General features: G+C 37.0%; 1 protein-coding gene across 2 annotated transcripts in view; it reads right to left on the reverse strand.

The window, feature by feature from the left end:
• Positions 1–1,329: 1,329 nt before the first annotated feature.
• Edc3 (Enhancer of mRNA-decapping protein 3) overlaps positions 1,330–15,745 on the reverse strand; it is a 110,855-nt gene continuing 96,439 nt past the window's right edge. For both annotated transcript variants that reach the window (XM_067159534.2, XM_067159526.2), the window contains exon 8: positions 1,330–5,003. In XM_067159534.2, coding sequence (XP_067015635.1) covers positions 4,654–5,003 — 350 coding nt within the window. In that variant the 3' untranslated portion in view covers positions 1,330–4,653. The remainder of the gene's footprint in view (positions 5,004–15,745) is intronic.

A 15,745-nucleotide genomic window follows, 5' to 3' on the forward strand; every position in this document is an offset into this window, starting at 1 on the left:
ATTTCCAATCATTTATGCCATACATTGTTACCGTACAGTCTTTGATAATACAGATATTCATGAATTTGTATTTTTGTTGCCAAGTCCATATAAATGCCGAGCCACGAGAAAATGGGTTAACAGAATTTAATGAAAGTCGGTATATAGAGTCAGGGAATAAGAAACTACAGTCTAAGTTACAAACAATTTTATTTGCCCTGTATGAAGTTGTAGTTTAGAGGAAGGTGCCTAAAATTTATTTTTAAATACTTATGTTATTGGTCCTATCGAAAAGTACTAGGTACATAACAAAAGTTATAGAGAATAGTTTCCGATCATTTATGTTTTATTCAATTTTACCGCACCAACTGTGATGAGAGTGGTTTCAGAGTCGAAAGAAAACTAAATGTGAAGGCCTACAATATTGAAACCGCATAACACTGATCAACAATAACATTACGTTGACCATTGTTTGGGGTGATGTTCTTTGTCTCTTATGCCGCCGCTCAACTCCGACAGATGAGATTACTGCTGCGTACCAAGTATAACAGCCTGACTGAATATTGGCAGGAAATAGCTGGCGAGTTAGAAAACTTGCCTCTTTAGCATGTCGTTCCTCTGGTTCATCATAGTATTCCAGTTATTCGATCCCTACTCTGACGCGCTGTTTTGAATGAACAGTGTGCACTTTTAAGGCAGAGGCTCATTTAGCAGCAGCAGCAGCAGCAGCAGCAGCAGCAGCAGCAGTAGTAGTATGACCTGCTCTAGAATTACAATTTAGGCGTACTCCAAATTATAGCACCACAATTCACTAAATAACTGAAAATTCGACCCTGAAAATAGCCGTTTCTTAAAAAGAGCTTCTTCCTCTTCACTTTTATTAAATTCTACATTCAATTTATTCCAAATTAGCAGTGAAGATGGGGTTTCTCCTCTGGCTTGGAGGAAAAAATTGCCTCCAAGTCAGATTTTTCCGCCGCCAGTGTAGTGAATTGAGATTTTCCAACTCATCGGGTACTCCTAGGAAACACATTAGTAAAAGGGCATAGTTTTTGCCCTGGGACTCTCCACTATTCAACACCCCCCTGCCCTCTGAAAAAAGACCGAGTGTTCACGGATCATGGCTGTCCGCGGGCTGTTCATTCCAGCTGTGGAACTTTGGACTGTTAGATCGGCAGCGTAGTACTGTTCGTTAAAAGTGAGTAAATGTGTGGTTTTCCATTTGATCGAGTAATTAATGTGAAATCATTGCTTTTACTCGCGCCATTGCTACTAATGTCATTGTAATGACCTATGCTCATTTCAGTTGGGAAAACCACTAAGATAGTCTTTCTGAGGATGTAAAAAGGCAGGTGGAGAGTGAGTGTCTGCCATTTATTGCAATTTCCCAACCTGATTGTGACTGATGGTAGGCAAGTGGGCCTACCATTACAATGAAAATTCCCAAACACAGTCTTCATATGAGAAAAGACGTTTGGTAATTTCTCTGTCACGTTTCCAGGGTAATGTTAAGAGCTATGCAATTTAATAGTCTTGTTCACAATGTGCACTCTACCTAACCTACAATTCTGTATACAATGTAGAATTCCGTAGCGAAGCACGGGTACATCAGCTAGTACAGATATATACAGTGGAGACCTGGACACTGACAAAATGACAGGAGAATAAATTCCAGTCCAGTGAAATGCAATTTTTGGAAGTTTGATAGGAACGATATGAAAGGGCAAAGTACGAAATGAGGACATCAGGAAGGAAATTGGAGTGGAAAAGCTTTATGACAGAATGGAGAGGGATAAAATTAGATGGTTCGGACATGTTAAGAGGATGGAAGAGGGAAAGATGCCGAGGCAGACTATGGAGATCCAGGTAGGAGAAGGGAGGGCAAGAGGGAGACAAAGACTAAAGTGGTTGAAAACGATCAAGAAGAGTATAATTATACGAAACCTGGATTGGAACACAGTTAAGAAGGAACAATGATGGAAAGGTGCCATAAACATCCCAACCCAGTAGGATCTGCACGAGGGAAATGAATGATTATTATGGGCTACTAAAATTTACTGTTTTCATAGGCCTATAATTTCTTAAATCAAAGAGAAAACGTAAAACTAATTTCATAAAAACAAGGATAATCAAAACCAACAGCAAAGAGATTTGTTATTATCTAATGTAGACAACGATTACCCTTTACAGTATCAAAACCAAGCAGCGGAACCCTGCTGAAGTGGCCAATCAAAAGTGAAATAAAACAAGTATTTATAGTACAAATAGTCTAGATATGAGATAGAATAGTATGACAAGTGGTTTGCTGAAGAACAGATCTAACATTTTTTTATCTCCAAGCTAAAATAAACTTTAAAATGTTTTGATAATAAATAATAATAATAATAATAATAATAATAATAATAATAATAATAATAATAATAATAATAATAAAGATAATAGAAAAGTTTCCAGTTCTTATTAGTTCTATTTTAATACAAATGGGAACAGTTCATTTGTCCATTTCTGTTAGAATTTTTCTCCATTTCACCTCACGACTATATGATTAATAAACATTACAAGCTATTAACATTACAGAATATTAAATTAACTCAACATAGGAAATTATGTTTATCATCAAATAACATTATTTGCAAATTTGAGTCACATTTTGCCACAAATTTAAATATGGCATTCAAAAAAATTTTGTTCTCCTACTTAAATCTAAAAATTTATTGCAACCAGTATATCACAAATGTATTTAAACACACAAGAGCATTACAAAATGAATGACTGAAAGTTGGTCATCCAAAATAATAAATAAACAAGACAACATTACGAGGAAGACAACAAATAAGACACATGAGAAGTGCAAAAGGAAAGGTATGAGCAGACAACCTTTTCTGAAATGTAACCTATATCATCCTATGCACCTACGCACATTATTAAAAAAGCGTATTTTGAGGAAACTGTTGGGACGATGTTATGAATATAACACTATCAATATCCTGTAGTTTTAAGTAGTTCCTATTAAAATGTTTATTCTAGAAACAACTACTCCAAGATCTAGAATCCTATGAAACCAGTCAGAAAAAAATCCCACCATCTTATACAAGAAAATAACCGACATTTTCTTTGGTATGAATGTTCTTTTCTATAATAATAGTACAAAAATATGCTTCTCTGTATACATACTACCCAGACACTGTCTCCTATCCATACTTAATGTCAATAACACATTCATACCATGGCAAATTATTGAAGAGGGATTTAAAAAAGAAACTCATTCCATTCATAAATTCTAGATCTTAATCTGATAATCCATTATAACAAGTTTGTACTATTACTCATGCAGATGAGAAAAAACACACTCCTTTTCCTTCAATAATATTAGAATTAACTTTATATTAAGTATCAATGCTCTGGATACAAAAATAGTGGGTTTCCAATTAACAACTTTGAAGGGAACAAGGAAAAAAAGCATGTCTGTCAGACTAGGTCCCAACAAATTTATGTGAATGTATATTTAAAGTACATTATCTAAATCACAACTTTTAACCATTTACAAGGCGTGTTCTGGTGTACAGTTGAAGATAATCAGGGTACAGGGTAAGGAAAACCTAATTCACCAGGGAATTTGGAGGCTGTAGAAGGTCCCATATGACTGCCAGGCTAGGTACAGGAACTTCCCAAGAAATAATGAGGGAAAATCCACATGCAATTCATCAAGTTCCATTACACAATCAAAAAGTTGGGCTATGGTGTGAAGTTCAGTAGGACAAAATCTTCAGTTCTGTACGCAGTCAAATATATTTCACCAGCGCATCAAGTTATGGCTCTCCTTGGAGAGGCTGTGTGTGTGTTGCAAGTCATATGGGACCTGCTCCAGCCTGTGAATTCCCAAGTGAATTAGGTTTGCCTTTCTCTGTATCAACTATACAAAATTATTAATTTGATTCATCAGAGAAATCCTGTCTTAATATTATAAGTGTAGCCGTTTATACAGAAATCATTAATACCAGTTCCCTTTAACTGCTTTCATGGCATCATGAAGAGGCACCCTACCTCTCATTTTTGGTGACCACTACGTTCTTTACTTCAGGTCCTCTCTGTCTTTTTTGGATATTATCCTATTTGATTTAAATCATAACGAAAATAAATACCGAAGAAGACTTTGTAACATAACTGTTTTTTTTTTTTTACAATAAGGAATACCTTTGAAGACTATGTTGTGAAATGAAGTAGAGGAGTGAATAGTACAGCTGATCATGATAATAGCTAAAAGACTAGAAAATCAAAACAATATTCCATTAGAAATTCGTCGTTAATAATTGGAGACTCAAAACTTAAAATTCTAATGATACTACTGCTAGGACCATAAAATGTCATTGTTACTTAGAGATGATTGATCTCTGGAAAATTATTCAGAAACTCAACTTTATGAAGCAGAACTCGAAAACAACTAGGAATATCTATTACTGTATTTCTTAACTAACAATGCTAATACGGGATAAAACGTATGAAAGAGTGAAATTAAAGTTGATTATGCTAAGCTTGTAGAAAAAATCCTTTTCAATGTAAACTCTAATATATATTTGAACATACTATGCAAAAAGCTTCTGTATTTTAAGTATGTATGTTACTCAATGTGTAGAATTGTACTGATGGTCTGCGACTTCCTAATACACACTCCTTTCATGTATCATTTGGATGGAGAGGAATAACAAACTTTGGTCCAAAAGGAGATGTATACTTTATTCCTAAATCTTTGAAAACCTGTTGTGGACAGGCCACATTACACAAGTACAACTTGCCATTTTCTGGACTATGGGCAAGAGGTAGGAATGGAACCAAAGAGAACTTAGTATCTACTCCAGGGGTACCATCTGGAGGTGGATCCAAGGCAAGAACAGGTGCCCGGTTCTCATTAGCCCATGTAGCAGCAGCACAGTAACTGGACTTCATCTGAAGTGCAAGAGTAACCGTTTTGGCCGTTTCATCTGCCAATGCCAGCACAATAAGGTCCACAGCAACAGTTGGTAGTTCTATATAACACAAGAAAATATGTTATATAATGATACAAATTATTTAACATAAAAGATGTCTGTTCTAAAAAGGGGCCAATGATCTAGAGTTAAGCCCGTTAAAATAACTATCATAATCATGTGTACTAAAAATTTGCAAATAATTTTTATGACTAAAACTGCATCCACATTTTTATATCAATGACTGGGGGTCTACGTTGCTTCATGTCTGTAGGTTCAACCACCACTCTGCCCTACACATGTCCCCCGGATGGTGCAAAGAAGGCAACAGTGATAAGATGAGACCGAACTGTCGGAAACGACCTCTCGGTCAAAGAGCAAACAAGGAGATGTGGGGTCTTTTTTAGGACCCTCAAGTTCGTAGAACTGGATCATCGCTGCGCATTTGTCAATTGAATATCGAAGGGATTAGTTGAGAGAAATGTATCTTTCCAGGATTGCACTGAAATATGCAGTTGACGTCATCGTGTTTCAAGAAACAAACACAGTAGACAAACTACAGATACAGAGTAGGGGGAAAATTCCAGGCTTTAAATTGATAGCGTCTATCATTAAACTTATGTCAGGAATTATATAACAAATTACCAATTACTATCAGTACACTTTGAAAATGACATTTTTACTACTACAGTTAACATTGAAAACTTGACAATAGTTAATGTGTACAAGCCACCAGATACTACTTGGTCTAATCCTCCTATACCTTTTCTGCAGTTTCCTACTATATATCTCAGTGATTTCAACAGTCATCATCATCATCATCATCATCATCATCATCATCATTGGGGATATAACAAAGATGACCCTAATGGTGAAGTTCTTGTGGACTGGAGGGAAACTGAAAATCTGAATCTAATTTTTGATGCTAAAGAACTGCCTACCTTTCAATCAGCTTGCTGGTCTCGAGGCTGAACTCCTTATCTTTGTTTCACAAATCAGCTTTATATTTAACACAATTAAGTTCGACGTACAGTGCTCAACGATTTCCCACAGTGAACACAGGCCTGTTCTCTTGGAGGTTGGGATGTCTATACCTGTTGTTCGGTCACATAGTAAACCGAGGTGAAACTTCAAGAAAGCCAACTGGACTGCATTTACAAAGCAAATAGACTCCAATATAAGATGGATCAAACCTACATACTACAACTACAGCAGATTTGTAGGGGTTATAAAAGGTGCAGTTAGACGATGCATCCCTAGATGATATTGTAAGGAGTATATCCCTGGCTGGAGTTTGGAGAGTGAGGAACTACTAAGAGAATATGAAGAACATCCTAATTCCAACAATGCAGCTGGTCTCCTCCAATCCTTGAATGAGAGTCAAAGAAGGATCTGGCACGAAACAGTAGAATCCCTAGATTACACTCATTTTTGCAGGAAGGCCTGGACTATAACTAGGAAATTGAACTCTTCAAACCCTGCAACTAAAAGATAAAAAACAGCCATCTGAATGATTTTGCTAATCATCTAATATCGGTTTCTAAGAACACAAAAGGTTATCAAATTATAGTTGAACATCAAGAAAAGAGCAGCGCCGCAGTTTTCTGAATTCTCTACTACATTCAAAGAAGAGGAAACTAAAGCTGCAATCAAAAGTATGAAACTTGGGAAAGCTGCCGGATTTGATGGAATTTATGCTGAATTTTTGGCTCATTGTGGACCAGCCACAATAAAATGGTTAACTAACTTCTCTAATATTCTGCAAACCAGAAATACCCCACCTTTGATGAAGAAAACAAAAATAATAGCCATACTGAAACCAAATAAGGATCCAACTAAAGTGGAATACTACCGTCCAATAGCACTTCTGAGCATCACATATAAACTCCTTGAGCATCTGATCTACAACAGAATTTATGAAACAATCAATAGCTACATTCCTACAGAGCAAGGAGGATTTCGGTCTGGAAGAAGTTGTAAAGATCAAGTACTGTCTCTAGCCACGTATTTCGAAAATAGACATGAGAGAAAATCGGTGAGCATAGCTGCCTTTCTGGATCTATCAGTTGCCTAAGATACTGTCTGGCCAGAAGGACTCCTCCTAAAATTTTCGAGTGTTATCCCATGACGTAAACTTATGGCCTTTCTTAGCAATATGCTTAGCAATAGGTACTTCTAGATCTACGCTGATAATGACAGAAGTAGAGTGTTTAAATTAAACAATGGTTTACCTCAAGGATCAGTCGTGGCTCCCTTTCTTTTCAGTCTGTACATATACGACTTCCCAGACACATCTACAAAAAATTCATTTATGCTGATTACATTTGTTTGGTGACTCAGTGCTCCAACTTTTATGATGCTGAAACTACTTTAGCCACTGATCTGGAAGCCTTGGATGTATACTTCAAGAAATGTTACCTGCACCTAAATCTTCAAGAAACAGTTTTATCTACATTCCACTTACGCAACAGACAGTCTAATTACAAACCAACAATCAGATTCAGAGGTCAAGTGTTGCCGTTCTGCAGTACACCAAGATACTTGGGAATAACACTCGATAGAACTTTGACTTTCAAGCAACATCTCTCAAATGAAGCTGCTAAAGTTAAAACTAGAAATAATGTTCTTCAGAAACTTGCTGGTACATCATGGGGAGCCAACTCATGTTCTAAGATCAACAGCAATAGCCTTATCATATTCTGTTGCTGAATACTGCTGCCCCTCCTGGATCAATAGTGTTCACACTAAGAAGATTGATGTACAACTCAATCAGGCAATGCACATAATCATGGGATGCATTTGGAACACGAACATGCTATGGCTTCCTGTTCTCAGCAACATTCCACCTCCAGCCCTAAGATGATCAGAAGCTCTCCTAAAGGTATGGAAAAACATTCAGCAGTTAGCCCAATTACCCATCCATCAAGATATTACAAACACTGAACATGAATAACTGAAATCAAGAAAACCACCCTGGTGTACAGCAAACTATCTTGAAAGATCATCTTTTCATGCTAACAGTTTATGGAGAGCCCAGTGGGATCAGTCATCAGTAGTTAACAAACATCTAGTTGAGAACCCTTCTAAATGTGTACAAGGATTTGATCTTCCAAGGCAACAATGGAGAAGCATCAATCTGATAAGTGGACAAGGCAGATGATGTTATCTATTGTGCAAATGGGGTTGGACTAACTCTACAAATTGTGATTGTGGTGCCCCTTCTCAGTCAATCCACCACATTGTTGCCGACTGCCAAATTTGAATTTTCAAAGGAATGTTAATGGACATTCACCGTACATCAGATGAAGCAGTTGCTTGGGCCAAAAAACTAGACCTCGAGTTGTAGTGTTGTACGGACTTGTGACTACGCACATTTATCCTAAACCTATATATATATATGTACATGCATGCATCATACGATAGATAAATAAGTATCAATGATTTAATGGTTCATGAATTAGATGGTATCTATATTTTAGGAGTTCTCATAGCAATTAAAAATTGCATTCCCATTGGATTTCTGTGCTAATACCATGCTATGTAATTGGGTTCAAGGAAGCAATGATTTTACCCCGTTTTAAGGATAATAAACAATATGCTCTACTGAAGAGTAGAAATCCGGTATAAAAATCTTGAAGAGATAATTATTGTAAATTGCAAGAATAACCTGGAAAGACTAGGTCAGGCAGCTGGGAAACTTTTCTAGACAGTAGGCCTAATAAAGAATCTTAGGAAGGGAGAGATAATGGAAATGAATAGTGTTTTGAGTAAATCATGTGAACTCATAATAGAACCCAGGGAATAGCTGGACAGGTGGAAGGAATATTTTGAAAAATCTTCTTGATGAAAATGAAATAGCAAAAACACACATTTACTTCCAGCATAAAAACAATGGAGCTATTATTTTTATTAAGTTCAAAACATACACAGAGAATAGACATACAACAAAGAAAAGTGGAGTACACATACAAAGAAAAGTGGAGTTAAATCCAGCACTGCTATATGACGCTGAGGTAGACAAAGATGGCGGCTAGTTCTGACATCTAAGAGAAGCGCTTTCTTTCCTTCTCAACGTAAAAGGAAATCTTCCTGGTGACATCGCGAACCACCAAGCTCGTGAGGAGGACATTGATAAAGCAGCAGGAATAGATGAAATTAGACCTGAAATGGTGAAGTACGTGGGAAGGCAGGGATGAAATGGCTTCGTACAATAATAAGATTAGCATGGAGTGTTAGTAAGGTACCTTCTGATTGGACAAAAGCAGCAATTGCACCTATCTATAAGTAAGAGAACAGGAAGGATTGCAACAACTATCAAGGTATCTTGCTGATCAGTATATCAGGCAAGGCATTCACTGGCAACTTGGAAGGGAGGGTGCAATCAGTGGTTGAGAGGAAGTTTGATGAAAACCAGTGTGGTTTCAGATCACAGAGGGGCTGTCAGGATTAGATTTTCAGCAAGCGCCAGGTAACTGAAAAATGCTACGAGAAGAATAGACAGTTATGTTTATGTTTCATAGATCTAAAGAAGGTATGACAGAGTACTGAGGGAAAAGATGTTTGCCGTGCTGGGGGGACTATGGGATTAAGTGTAGATTATTAAAATTAAATGCATTTATGTTGATAACTAGGCTGCAGTGAGAATTTATGGTAGAATGAGTTTTAGGTTCAAGGTACTTACAGGGATAGACAAGGCTGTAATCTTTCACCTTTATCCATGTAAACCATAAACAACAATTTGCTGAAAGGTATTAACTGGCAGGGAGGGATTCAGTTAAGTGAAAATGTAGTAAGCAGTCTGGCCTATGCTGACGACTGTCTTAATGGCAGATTGTGCCGAAACCCTGCAGTCTAATATCTTGGAACATAAAAATAGGTGCAATGAGTATGGTATGAAACATAGCCTTTCTAAGACCAAATTGATGTCAGTAGGCACGAAATTCAAGAGAATTGAATGTCAAGTTGGGGATTAAAAGCTGGAACAGGTAGATACCATAATTTCAAATATTTAGGATGTGTGTTATCCTAGGATAGTAAATGAGATTAAATCAAGGTGCAGTAAAGCTATTGTACTGAGCTTGCAGTTGCGATCAAGAGTACTCTGTAAGAAGGAAGTCACCTCCAGGACAAAACTATCTTTACATATGTCTATTCAGACCAACTTTGCTTTACAGGTATGAAAGTTGGGTGGACTAAGGATATCTTACTTATAAACTAGAAGTAACAGACATGAAAGTAGCAAGAATGATTGCTGGTACAAGTATGTGGGAGCAGTGGCAGGAAGGTACTTGAAATGGGGAGATGAAGGTTAAGTTAGGAATGAACTGTATGGATGGAGCTGTATCCGTAAACTGGCTTCGGTGGTGGGGTCAAGTGAGGCGAATGGAGGAGGACAGGTTACCTAGGAGAATAATGGACTCTGTTATGGAGGGTAAGAGGAATAGGAGACAAAGATGACAATGGTTAGACTCAGTTTCTAATGATTTAGAGATACAGAACTAAACAAGGCTACAGAACTAGTTACAGACAGAGGATTGTGACAGTGAAATTCACAGAGGCTTGCAGAATGAATGCTGAACGGCATAACAGTCTATAATGAAGTATGTATGTATGTACGTATGTATGTATGTATGTATGTATGTATGTAACAAAAGAAGGCAATAAGGCACATGAAAGTTGTTCTGTAATAGAAGTATTGCTAAATGAAGCCAAGGTTGACAGCATCCCAGATTTCAAGTACATGGGCAGCAATCTAACAAACGACAACCTACCAAAATATGAGGTAAACAATCAAATTAATACGGCACCAAATAAGATATCTGCTGTGGGATGATCAAATACCTATAAAAACAAAAATGACATTCATTGTACTAGTCCTATTGTACACCACAGATTCATGCATAGTCTCAAAACCTCAACAATGACCAACAGAAAGAATTTTAAACTCCAGGCAGCTGAAATGAAGTTTCTCAGCACTCATCATCATCATCATCATCATGTTCATCATCATCATCATCATTTCCCTTTATCCAGCTGTAGCCGGGTAGGGGCAAATATGGTTCCTCTCCACTTTCTTCGGTCTTTCCACTCAGTTTCCTCAGCACTATAATTCACAAAACCAAGAAAGACAAGATCAGGAATGAGAAGATTAGAGAATAAGTAGGAATAGATGATTCACTCCTTAATAAGATCCAGGTATCAAGACTGAAGTGGTTTGGTTACATTAAGAGGATGCCAGCAAAACTGCAAAGAAGGAATTTGACAGAAAAATAAAAGAAAGATAACCCATGGGAAGGCCACGAAATGGGTAGGTCTAGTCAAGAACAACATACTGCTTAGAGGTTGTGACAGGGACAAGTTAGTGGAAGAAGAGTGGTACAAGGACAGAATGAGATGAAGTGGGTTCATTTACCACACCCAGGCAACTGGAGATGGTTCAAGATGATCATGAACTTTGTGACATGGAAAGATATAGAACAAACTATTAAATATATGTAATATTGAACAAATAAGGACATAAGCAGACAGAGATGATGATGATGATTGTTGTTTAAAGGGGCCTAACAGAGGCCATTAGCTCCTAATGGTACGAGGTGGAACAAAATTTAATGATAATGAAAATTTTAAAATGAATCCACTGACTAGAATATGAAAAAAAAGAAAAAAAAAAAGGATGATGAAAAATGATTACGAATTTAAAATAATTAGTGGATCTAATTTGCAATACCTTATTTTCTTATAAAATTATAGAGAAAATAGATTAAGATAGAATAAGGCATTGGCCTGAAGTCTGATCATACATATCATTCAAGTTAAAAGTTATAAACACATTAAAATATACAAAACAAACTAAAACACTCATCAAAATAAAACTTAGTTAACAATAAAATAAAATTAAAAGCAAATTTAAAACTCACTTTTATACACAATAAAACAGGCCACTATCCCTCATAAAACGGATAACGAGGTCTGCTGACTGTCATCTCGTAAGGTGAGGGAAATGGTACTTTGAAGTTTTAGTCTACGGTGCAGACTGGCCACGTCCACACAGCATGTGTACCACAGTAAGAAGCAGACAAAGAATCAGGGAAATAAATACCTTGAAGTCTAATGACATGTGGTATACACTGGCTTTTAAAGAATTCATGAACACCTCAGCTAACCACATCACATTAAACAAATATATGCTTTGACAAATACATAGGCAGAAGGAACTGGTATAGACACTGGATTATAGGATGCTACAGTATCAATTTACTGGCATTCAAACTTCAAGCGCTGTTAGGAGACCAGGCCAAATGCGTTATTCTGCTACATAAGCTATCCTCCCCCCCTCACATCAAATGACCCTACCACCAAAGCCAGTTCATTCATACAACTTCATTCATTAAATCCTAACTTAGCCTTTATCTTCTTATTGTAAGTGCCCTCTTGCCATTGTTCCCACCTGTATATCATTGTTATTACTTACATGTCTGTTACTTCCTGTTTATGAATAAAATGTCCTTAATCCATCCAGCTTTCTCTCTTGCATAGCAAAGTCAGTCTGAAAACACAGCAATCATCACCATTATAACCAATTTCCATTCTCCAGCTATGGCCAAGTAGAAGCAAATATTGTTCCTCTCCATTTTCTTCTATCATTCCACCACTCCCTACCCAACACTGTCTCTTATGCTGTTTTAGACTAAGGTCATTCATTCTCTGCTTGTTTATTCATTCATTTCCCTTTCCATAATTCTGTTTTGACATTCTTTCATCACTCATCCTTTTTAACATGTCCAAACCAACTAAGCCTGCTTCTTTATTTTAATATTTAACTTTTCCACTTTAATTTTTTTCCTGCATTTTCTCATTCCTCACTTTCTCTCCTTGTTTTCTGCACCATACTTCTCAAGAATTTCATTTTTGCTGCCTGTATTTGGCTCTCATCTCTTTCTGCCTTCAACCAGGTTTCTGCTCTCTCTATATATAATTATGGGGACTGGGATTAGATAGTCTTAACTGGGTCTATAGGATATTAGAGACAAAAGGTTTCGGAGTCCACATGGATAATTCTCACAAGTCACGTCCTCATGGTGCTTGTGGCAACAGTACTGTACTGAAACAGCAGGGGTTATATTCTGACAGGAACACAGTCCCACAATATATGGCTCCGTGCTCAGTGATACATGTGGAAACCTAAATTGCAACAAAGGCGGAAAACAAATCTTCAGTATGGCAGAGCTGGCAGAGAAGGCAAGCTATCCTTCCGGGTTTAATATGGAAGGAATCCACTGCCTTCCAGGAAGAGGAGGGATCCTCAAACTTTAAGAGACTCATCCCGACAGCAAAGGCATTTCATCAGGTGGTATCTGTTTCTCCAGGTTAGGAGTGGCTGCCAGAAGTGTGTCTCCATGTTAGGAGCAGACTGCTAAGAACCTGGCAGCAGGAATAAAATGCCTTTGAGAGTGGCAATACCATAATACTAACAATCTATACGATTAAAGTAAATACAGTGTCTCAGAAAAGGAAAACTGAGCAATATAAAGATAATTTTGTCCGAGAGCTCACTTCTTTCTATGATAACAACTGCATTAGCTTTGTTACACCTTGATTAGATTTCTCCTACTATTGAACAAACTTGGGAGAATACATGCCCTAAGTTCTTGAAATAATTCACCTGTCCAATTTTGTATTCCCTACTGAAATTCAATCCTCCTACGTACCTTTCATACAAATATAATTTTAGTTTTATTATATTTGCAGCACTTCTTTTGAAGTAGTAATAATAATAATAATAATAATAATAATAATAATAATAATAATAATAATAATAATAATAATAATAACAATAATAATAATAACAATAACAATAACAATAATAATAATAATAATAATAATAATAATAATAATAATAATAATAATAATCGTATGGCCTCAGTTACCGTGTGCAGACATTTCAATTTGACGCCACCTGGCTGTCTGCTCGTCAACTTCGACGTTGCGTTTTACTCTAGGCCCCCACTAGGTGGCAGACCGAGTGAACCGAAACTCTCTTGGGTGTCTATGGCTGAGATTTAATGAATTTTGTCGGGTAAACACCAAATGTGTTACCAGAGATCTTTTACATGCCGACATCGTATGACATGGAGTGTCGAATGGACTTTTTTTCCGCCCTTCAAAAATCCGACTACCTCTGCCGGGTTTGAACCCGCTATCTTGGGATCCGGAGGCCGACACTCTACCGCTGATCCACAGAGGCAGCTACTGTCTACTTTCGACACAGTTTCCAACAAAGATCAAGTTATCGACATGGGCTTTATGATTTAACAACCTGTGGGAACTCAATCCTGTCATTTTATACTTTAAAGACCCATCCATGTGAACAATAAGGGTGAAAAATTACAGCCTTATCTAACCTCAGCAGTTATCTCAAACCAAGAACCCATTATACCATCAATTCTCACTACAGCCAAATTGTCAACATAAATGATGTTGATTGCCTGCAAAAACTAAGCACAGAACATAATTATGAAAAAAAAAAAAAAAAGACACTTTTCAGTGCCTATAAATGCTTATTTTTATATCAAAGACTATTATGCAATAAATGTTCTAAGCACCTAATTTTTTTTTTTACATTTTAATTTTTCCTCGTCAATGTCTTGTTGAATAGCAGGCAGTACTAGGGCACTTAAAATAGCTGTTAGTTGCTTTACATCGCACCGACACAGATAGGTCTTATGGTGACGATGCGACAGGAAAGGCCTAGGAATGAGAAGGAAGCGGCTGTGGCCTTAATTAAGATGTGAAAATGGGAAACCACGGAAAACCACCTTCAGGGCTGCCGACAGTAGGCTTTGAACCCACTATCTCCTGGATGCGAGCTCACAGCTGGGCGCTCCTAACCGCACGGCCAACCTGCCCGTTTTAAGATAGCTGGTAAAAACAGAACGGCAGTATTTGTGTAGTGTGTTTTGAATCTTGTAAGACTGTGACTGAATTTCACTTATGAGGTCCAAACATGTATCTTCAAAAAGCATTCCTATTTAAACAGTGGACTGGTGATTGCAATGTTACAAGTAATGGCCAAGTGGAGATGTGTCCAGTGTAGCAACTGGTCAGGATGAAATTCCTGGAGAAATGGTTGAAGTCATCAGGATCAAATTCAGGATGATCCTTGTTGGGAATATGTGAAACAAAAAATTAATTCTTCTCAGCAACTTTTTTTAGCCATGACATTAAAGCTGTCATGTGTGGTAATGGCCTCATTTAAGTACAGTATTGCTTGATCACATCCTATGAGGTTGAGAGGACATTCTTTCAATTTACAAATATTCTGACTGAAACAAGACATACATTTACTCCAGAAAACTGGAAAACCAGTTGTCAGATGTATGGTAGCTGGAGAGTAGTAGTTTCAGTAGTTTCATTCAATTCTCACAGAATTGAGATCAATAACAACTGGCACTTCCGAATGCAGAAAAAACCCCTATTTAACACCAGTCAGAAAATAATTTTTTAATTTTAAGTGGTAAAATAATTAATACAAGCCTACGTACATTTTGATAATGCCTATTTAAGCTGCCAAAAAACAGAATTTTTGATGTCTAAAATACGTCATCTTAGTAATAACTAGGGCTCGGAAGTCGAGAAAAAGTCCTTTTTCTCTAGTGTCCAAAGATGAGGCCTAACATATATGTTCATTCTGGGTCATTGTAGGCCACAAAAGGGTAAGTTTTATTTATCCTTTTGCCTTTTTCGGCATTTTTTGGATTATTGGTCCTTTTTAGCCCATTTTAGGTCTTAACAGATTTTGTTCC

This window comes from Anabrus simplex, chromosome 1, assembly GCF_040414725.1.
Source record: "Anabrus simplex isolate iqAnaSimp1 chromosome 1, ASM4041472v1, whole genome shotgun sequence".
Taxonomy (NCBI): Eukaryota; Metazoa; Arthropoda; class Insecta; order Orthoptera; family Tettigoniidae; genus Anabrus; species Anabrus simplex.